Source organism: Vigna radiata, chromosome 8, assembly GCF_000741045.1.
Source record: "Vigna radiata var. radiata cultivar VC1973A chromosome 8, Vradiata_ver6, whole genome shotgun sequence".
Taxonomy (NCBI): domain Eukaryota; kingdom Viridiplantae; phylum Streptophyta; class Magnoliopsida; order Fabales; family Fabaceae; genus Vigna; species Vigna radiata.
The window spans coordinates 11,903,987-11,913,263 of NC_028358.1; the positions used below are offsets into that span (position 1 = coordinate 11,903,987).

The 9,277-nt window shown below is 37.9% G+C and overlaps 1 protein-coding gene across 1 annotated transcript; it reads right to left on the bottom strand.

Moving 5' to 3' along the window:
- Nucleotides 1-744: 744 nt before the first annotated feature.
- On the bottom strand, nt 745-1,341 carry LOC106770225. The gene is made up of 2 exons (XM_014656047.1): nt 1,082-1,341; nt 745-1,024 (listed from the first exon to the last, which is right to left on the bottom strand). The coding sequence occupies exons 1-2, from the start codon at nt 1,339-1,341 to the stop codon at nt 745-747; spliced, it is 540 nt and encodes a 179-aa protein (XP_014511533.1).
- Nucleotides 1,342-9,277: the final 7,936 nt, after the last annotated feature.

Consider the following 9,277-nt stretch of genomic DNA (forward strand, 5'->3'; position numbering starts at 1 on the left):
TGAGTCTAAGTCCTCCCTTTTTCACTTCCATCCTTCAATTCTCATCAAATCCTGCCAAAACAATGTAAAAACAAGCATAATATCTCTAAAACCACTTTTGACTCTCTTGAACCCAAACTAAAGTGTTTTGCATTATTCTAAGCTCATTCTAAGTTATAAAGGGTGTGTTTTGATATCAAATTTAAGTATAAAAATAATGGTTTTTAGACCGTTATCAATAACAAAACATGTGTTATTAATAGTGTGTTGTCATCATCAAAAACCAGAGTGAAGAAAGCACTGTAAGATTAAGGTTAGCTAAACCAGTGCTTCCCTTATCAACAATCTCAACAAAAGATGTCATAACCGGACCAGCTACTGGGGTGGACACCATCAGATAATATTGTAACTCTCTCACAATCAACCCCAACCTCTCTACACATGCCTCGAAAATAAAAGAATGTCTTGCCCCTGAATCAAACAATATTACACATTCTCTATCATACAGCAAACAATGACTTATGATAAGGTTACCTGAATTGGCCGCTTCCTTCCTTGACATAGAATATACCCTTCCTGAAGCTTGAGGTCTGGCACCTCCTCTCAACTAAAACCTCCCAACTGAACAGTTATGAACCACTACTCTTCTACCCACTTGACAATCCCTCTCAAAATGACCTTCCCTTCCACACCGATTGTACCTCCTGTATTATCTTAATTGAGGACAAACCGAATTTACATGAGGCCCTCCACAGTTATAGCGACTCACAGGTCCGAACTATCCTGAGTGACCACTGGAACCGGATAACTGTGAAGAAGAACCCTTGGACCCAGAAGAAGAAGAAGGCCAAGAAAAGGAGCCCTCTTAGGACTAGAACTGCCTCTAGATGCACTCGGTCCTCCAACTCTTAGTTGTTGCCTCTTCTCAACCTCCATCTTAGTCTTCTCTAGAACTCTAGCCCTCTCTACCAAAGCCGGAAACTCATGAATACACAAACCCGTGACCAACTTCTTGATGTCACCTCTCAACCCATTCTCAAACTTCCTACACTGTCATTCTTCATTAATTGCCAGAGTGTGAAATCTCAAGAGATGCTTGAACCAATCGGCATACTCAAACAGAGACATGTTCCCTTGAACAAGCTCCAGAAACTCCACCTCCTTTGCAAACTGAACATTGTTGGGAAAATACCCAGTATAGAACTTCTGCTTGAATACTTCCCAAGAGATGGGAGTACCGCTACCCTCCAATAGCATCTGCATACTACTCCACCAATCACTGGCTTCCCTAGTTCGCAAGTACTCGGAAAAAGCCAATTTGTTCTCGTCCATACACCTCTTTGCATTAAAAATCCTTTCCATGTCCTTGAACTAATGGTCGACCTCATCTGGACTACACTTCCCACTGAATTTAGCCGGATGATGCTGTAGAAAACTCTTTAAGCTCCACTCTTGCTAGTGAGTAGTAGAAGAAGTAGACAACCCAATTGTAGTCCTTCCACTCGCCGTCAGATCTACATACTTTCCTCTAGGATATCTCAACTGATATTCGTGCAGTCTCCAATTGTTGAAGAGCTGCTTAGTTCTGCTGGACTAATGCAGCGTTCTATTATTGTATTGTCGTGATTACTGACTCCATCATTCTCATGAGGTCAGGTGCATCCATATTTGCAGGTGGAGAAGGAGGAGGCCTAGGTGCCGTCTTTTGATATACATAGAAAAAGAACCATCAGTCTAACTCAAGGAGACAAGGACACTATCTAAACCGAACACTGAGTACATAGCACAAGCATAGTATACTCATAACCTATAGGTTTCTAAGGAAAGAACTGCTCTGATACCATTAATGTAACATCCCAAAATATAGTATAAACAACACAGTAGAACGGGTAAACATGGCAATAGAGGCCGAACAGTCATTAACTAGTAAGGCTCAATAGAGGCCGAACGTAGTAAGACCGAACATCAGTACAAACCGAGTACTAGTGTGGACCGAGAACTACTAAGAGACCTACCACACCCTTAAGACTAAACGGTCATTGAGAACAGTCTAAAAACCGTTATTTTCATGCATAAATTTGATATCGAAACACACCCTTTTGGCTTAGAATGAGCTTAGAATCAAGTAAAACTCTTAAGTTGTGTCACATGAGAGTCAAAAGTTATTTTTAGAGATATTATGCTTGTTTTGCATTGTTTTGAAGGGTTTTGAGATGAATTGAAGATGGAAGTAAAGCAAGGTGGGCTTAGACATGTGAACGATGAAGAAAAAGGATGAAAATAAAGGTTGCGGTGCAGAAAAGTCAACCAGCCAACCAGAAAAGTCAACCAGTCAACCAGAAACGTCAACCAGTTGACTAGAAAAGTTGACCAGAGCGTCCGAGCGGCACCTGAGCGTACTCCTAATCACTTCATTAATGTCAATACCACTTTCTAATTTACCCTAAACCCGATGTCTCGGTGAAGAGAGCGTACTCCTAATCACTAGTTTACAATGTCTTGTCTCCCTAGCAATTGATCATGCATTACATTCGCATAAAAGCTTAAAGGCAATCGTTCCTCCTATCCCTATGTCTAGGTAATAGTGCTTCCAAGAGAATTCCCCCATGTCTAGATTTCCCCATATGTGTCCATATCGACAAAATCAAAGATCATGCTATTGAATGAGTTAAACAAAGCATGCATAGAGTAAAGAGGAAAAACTATAACAATTAATGAAGTAAATCATATAGATTAAGAATCAATTCAATACATGAGAGTTTCAAAGGATTACATCGTTTCCCCAACCATAATGGAGGTTTAGTTCACCATGGACATGGCGAAACTAGATGAAAACAATGAAAGGAATGAAAGATAAAACCCTAGAATTTGTAGATTGGAGCTTCCGCATCCAAAATCCGCCTCCGAGGGGTGAAAAGTGTGTTTTTGCGTCTTCTTCTGCCAAAAGACACCCTCTCTGGGTCGTGCAAATCAATATATAGTTCATAAAAATTAGCAGAAACTGGCCTAGGCCCACGAGACTGGCGCTCAGCGCTGGATTACCGCTCAACGGTAGGCGCGGTACTAGAAAATGTCGCTCAACATTGACGCCTAGGCGTCTGGCAGAGAACTCACTTTAGAGGCTGGCGCTCAGCGGTAAAAGTGCCGCTCAGCAGTGGCTGCGACACTTGGTTTTTTCCCTCAATGTTGGCACTTAAGCGTTGTCTAGAGAACTCCACCACGAGGCTGGCGCTCAACGGTGGAATTGCGCTCAGTGCCACCTACGATTCTCCTTTTAAGCAGTTTTTCTTCTTCTCTTGAGTCCCACTCCTTACTACTTCAGATTTTTTCATCCAATTCATGTTAATTCCTGCCAAAACAAGGAAAACCAAGCCTAATACCAATAATACTACCTCCAACTCTCTTATTCTCTAACTTAAGCAAAAAGCATGATTTCAAGCTATTTTCTAAGTCATAAAGGGTGTGTTTAGTGTCAAATTTAAGTATAAACATAACGGTATTTCAATCGTTATCAACAGTGAACGCTAAACTTTCTACATAATTCTGCAAAACTTCTAAAGAATTATGAACACTTTTCAGTTTTGTTAAGATTGTTGATAAGGGAAGCATTGGTTTAGCTAACCTTAATCTCACAATACCTTATTCACTCTGTTTTTGATGATGACAAAACATTATTAATAACACATGTCTTGTTATGTTTTACATGTTTTGTTGCTTATTGATTGATATCTTGTTGAACATGTTGTGTTGATCTTAATATATGAATGCATATTCATTGTTCTGACATATGTTACATCTGTTGTGATTCCATTGCATATGTTTTGGAAAAGGAAAACCACATGCACTCTGATGAACTTACATTGTGTGGCAAATCTGCAAGTCCTAAGACTGAAGAGTTTGCACAGATTAAGACTGAAGACTTTGCACAGATTTTAAAATACAGTGATATGTTAGATTTTGCATTGAAAAGAATTTCAATATGTGAAGATGTGTCAAATTTGACTATGTGCGTTTTGCATTCGACTTTGTTAGTTGTTTTATTTAAGATTTTGTTATGCTTGTAAACAGTAACGACTATATTTTTAAAAGTTAGTTAAACATTGAATGAATGTCAACTGTATTAAATGTGGAATTAATTTGTTTGACTTGACAGTTACTAGTTTAACTTAAGTGTTATTACTATCATATGACAGTCGACTCTATTAGTAGCTTAGTCGACTACAGCGTCTGTTATATAGAAATTTATAAATAGATGAGACCTGAAGTATTCAGAGAACTTTTGGAAAACCTGACATTTTCATATTCTGTTTCAGATTGTTTCTCTATGATTTAGTGCTCCAAGAATTCATCAAGAAGACCATGGAGATCATTCTTTGAAGTGGTTTTGAAGGAGAATTTTGTTGTGCTTACTGGTTGATCAAACTCTGCACATTGCGGTGCTTGCTTGCTGATCAAGAATTCTCTCAATCTTTGTAAAGATTGTGGCTGTTGTACCTGTTGTTATTACAAGGGGTAGATGTTGGAAAACAGGTAGGCTTCTTTTTACATCAAGAGGGGGGGAGAGGTGAATTGATGGGTTTTCAAAATCAGATTCTTTTCATAATCTTTTATACAAAGTAGAAAACTTTACAAAACTTACTTGAATTGCAAGTAATGAAAATTTTGTGCAGCGGAAAATCGTAGTTGACTACGCAGATAATACAGTCGACTAAATATAAAAGAGAAGGGATAGAGAAATCAAATACTGGTTTTTATACTGGTTCGGCCTCACTGCCTACATCCAGTGTCCTTCCAATACCAGGAAGCAAATGCACTATAATGGTCAAGGTTTTTACAACAAGGCTTTTATAGAAGACCTCCACGTCAAAAATATAAAACACCTCTCTAAACCTATAACCAAAATATAGGCAAACCACACAACAAGACTTGTAGCAAGATGTCCCCTCTCCTGCAATCTGCCAACCACTTTGAGCAATCCTCAAAGTGAACCAGACTCCACGAGTAACACAAGCTTAACAATTCACAGCTTTCATCCTTTAAAACATGTGTAATGCATCCAGATATGATGTAACATGTACAAGCTCAATAACTATGCAATCACATCGCAGTATAACACATAAACATTTTCAACAATATATCAAATAGTAAGCATTATAACATGTAACACAACAACAACATATGTGTGTTATTTAAGATGTGTTGTCATCATAAAATACTAGAGTGATATAGATATTGTGTTGTCAACAATCTCAAAAGTATACTTGTGGAGTTTGGTACACTTTGAGGATTGTTAAAAGTGGGTTGCAGATTGCATGAGAGGGGATATCTTGCTACAGATCTTGCTGTTTGTATTGCCTATATTTTGGTTAGAGGGTTAGAGAGGTGTTTTATATATTTGACGTGGAGGTCTCTATAAAAGCCTTGATGTAAAAACCTTGACCATTATAGTGCATTTGCTTCCTGGGATTGAAAGGACACTGGATGTAGGCATAGAGGCTGAACCAGTATAAAAACCTTCGTTTGAATTCTCTATCCCTTCTCTTTTTCATTCAGTCTACTTCGATTTTCTGCTACACTTAAATTTTCAATACTTGCGATTCAAGAAATTGTGTAAAGGTTTCTACTTTGTGAAAAAGATTTTAAAAAGACTCTGATTTTGAAACCTCACCAATTCACCCCCCCCCCATCTTGGTGTTGAAACGAAGGCTACCTGTTTTCCAATAGGTTTTACCAAAACTAAACATTTTGCCCAACTTCTAATCCTCCAAACTTAAATCTTATGAACTTATACACTTAACTAAGAGCTTTTAACCCTTCCTAAAATCTTTGAGAGAGTTTCATCTCATATTTGAGGGTCAATTCTATAGAATCACGAACTCAATAACCAAAAAACATATTTCCTACTTTCGGTACATTTTTGGGTGACTTAAGGGTTCTAACAAGTCTTTAACCATTTACCCAGATTCTCCATACAGACCAAACTCACGCTGGACATAATTTCCCCATTTTCACTACCACACTTCCTCATCATTCACTTGGCCATTGAATCGGAATTATGCAGAACCACAATCAACATGAATACAACACTTAACAGTTTGCAAAAACCACACCGAACACACAATCATTCAGTTTCATACACATGCGGAATCATCATACAGCATTTTCATACATCATAAACCAATTAATTAAATTAACTAGCTTGCCTTACCTCTTTAACCTACAATTCACCGATTTTTGGGAATACCAACCTAAAATACCAAAAATGTGATAAGAAATAGGAAGAGGAAGCTGATGAGCACATGAAACCAGAAACATGGCTTGCATGTGCCAAAAGTTTCGGAATCCCACAAGAACTCAAGAGATCAAGACTTTCCAACTCTAAACAAGACTTTGATCGGTAGAAATGGAGGATCTTGACACTAGGATGGCTTGGGCATGACTCAAATGAAGTGAGATAGAAGAATTCTAGAGAGAAGGAGGAGAAAAGAAGATATCATAAGGTTGGAGATATATAGTGCATGCAGAGAATGGAACGAATTTTTGAAACTTTCATTTATATATCACTCTGAAAATCGAACGGTTCAATCTTGTGCATACACTTGTGTTCTCCAATTTCTTAAATTTTTCGGTCCTTAAAGACTGGAATAAATATTTATCCTTGACGGACGTCAAGGATACCCATCCTCGCTTAGCAAAAGGGCAGACTTTGAAATAATGAACAAAAACGCGGACTGAAGGAGTTATCCCTAGGGCAGAGCACATGGCTAGGAACGCCTGTACTGAGCCCCAATCGTTCGAAGAACGAGTGACTGAAACGCTGTGAAAGGCACCCGAAATGACAGTTGATTGAACAAATAGGTATACACGAAAAGGAATTCGTCCACACTGGACTCTTTTCCCTAGAAAACCCGTTCGTTGCCCCGCTAACACTCAACCGTATTAATCGGGTGTCCTCCTCATCTGTGACAATGAACGATCGGTCGACCCGCCATTTCAATCTCGCTTTAGTGACGTACTTTGACACGTAGAGGACGACGTCATGAGAAGCCCACTGATACCCCCGAACAGTCGGCAAACCGTCCGTCGGTATCTCTTCATCGTCGTCAATGTCGACGCCTCCCCTTAGCAAGCCGAGGGTCGCCCATTGATAACCCTCTCTCTGCTATATACAGGAAACTGAGACTCTGAACCCCTTTTTTCACTATGTACAGGAGATTGAGACCTCTGCTCGTAAACTCTGATGACGAATCAACATGCATAGTAGCCATTATTAGTTACCTTGAAAAAAGAATGAAGCTCTTGACCGGATGGTTTAGAAATCAGGATCAAGAAGGTGAAAATGACAGCATCCCCGCCTCCTATTTATAGAAAAAATTTTGAAAACCGTTGGCTAATCACAGCCATTCAAGATTACCACGTCCAACGGCTCTGATTTGACGACACTTCCACTACCCGAGAAGGAAGCCACGCCAGCTTACGACACGTGTTTTCCCACCAAATGACACTCCAAAAAGAGTCGACCGCCCCTTAATGAACCCCTCGTGTAACAGAACATCCCCATTAAAACTCAACACCGACTACGTCGCCTAAGGCTTGGGGGGCCTATGTACCGTATGGTCCGGATGGCGATACAATTACCCCATAACAAACCAACCAGACGGTCCTAAGATTGGGTTGTGATTAAGATTTCACTAATCTCAAACTCATGCCAAAAACTATAAATACATGCCAAATGTAAGAGGTAGGTTTTCGCATTTACTGCACATTTATTACTATCATACTAAGCAACCATTACTGACTTTAGCATTACAGAACCTTTAGCAGGTACACCTCCGGACGGTGAAGTAAAGACAGAAGGTTTGAGTTAGAGACCGGACAACTTCCTAAGAGAAATTGTGTAGGTGTTTAAAATGACTCGACGTCATACCCAAATCACTTAACAACCAATTTTTTTTTCATTTGAAATGTTAATCGGATTATGCACTCTAAACCATTCTTTTACTCTCTTTTTTCCAGGAAGTAAATAATGACATGACTATAATTTGATTATATTTACATCCTCCACAAACTTTCTTTCGAAAAAAAAAAAAAGTTTATCTAAATTGGAGTTTGTTCCTTTTGTTTTGTCCACCATGATGTGCACGTATCTGACTATAATCTTGCTATATTTACATCTCGAGAAACTTTCCTTTCAAAAAAAAAAAAAGTATTATCTAAAATGGAGTTTGTTCCTTGTGTTTTTTCCGCCGTGATGTGCACGAATCTGACTATTATTTTGTTATATTTACACCCTCCAGAAACCTCCCTTTCTGAAAAATATTCCGCTCTTCTTTTTACCACATAATTAAATAAATTCATTTTCTTTATTTTTGTTTTCATTCATCCGGTCAAACAAATAAATAAATATATATATATATATATATATATATATATATATATATAATTGCTACACAAATAGATTAAATTCATATTTACATAATAAAAACAAATATTAAAAAAAAAAAGATATCGGTCTTTTTTAAGTGCGTGAATAAGCTATTTCTAAGTGTAAAAAAATAGTAACAAAATATATGGATAATAAATATTGTGGAAAAAGTAATTGGCTATCTTTAACTTTATTTTTATATTTTTTTAGTTCCCTTACATTAAATATATAGTATTTTTAACCTATTTTTGTAAAGCATGACAAAAAAAGCGATATTGGGATGCATACGTGGCAGCAGGGTATTGGGCTGAACTTTCTTAGTAAAATAAAACTCAAAATTTCTAAGTTTCTCACATTGCCTGAAGTACCACTGTCTCCTTCAACGTTTTCTTTCTTCTTTCCTCTACCTTCTCTTCACTCTATTCCAAAATCTAACCAGTAGTTTGTTGATTTGAAGCTACCAAGGCGATTAATTTCTCTGTCTTTCAACTGGTGAGTTAAACTCTCTTTTCGTTCAACTTTAGGGCTAGGATCATGCAACAAATTCAGGTTGGAAGTGCATTCTCTATCCCTGTCTTTTATATTCAGTCGACTGTATTATCTGCATAGTCAACTACGATTTTTCGCTGCACACAATTTTCATTACTTGCGATTCAAGAAAGACTTGTAAAGTTTTCAACTTTGTGTTAAAGATTTCAAAAAGACTTTGATTTTGAAAACTCACGAATTCACCCCCCATCTTGGTGTAAAACGAAGCTTACCTGTTTTCCAAAAATTGGCACCAGAGCTGGTTTTCATAAAATATTTGAAAATCTAGTCGACTCTGTTTTTCATTGATTCGACTATAAACCTAGGGATGGCTTCCTGTTTTCA

Excerpts from the sequence above, each read along its gene's own strand:
- LOC106770225 (XM_014656047.1), bottom strand. The coding sequence starts at position 1,341 with ATGGAAAGGATTTTTAATGCAAAGAGGTGTATGGACGAGAACAAATTG. Across the intron at positions 1,025-1,081 it reads CTGTTTGAGTATGCCGATTG|GAAGTTTGAGAATGGGTTGA; the intron begins GTTCAAGCATCT and ends ATGACAGTGTAG.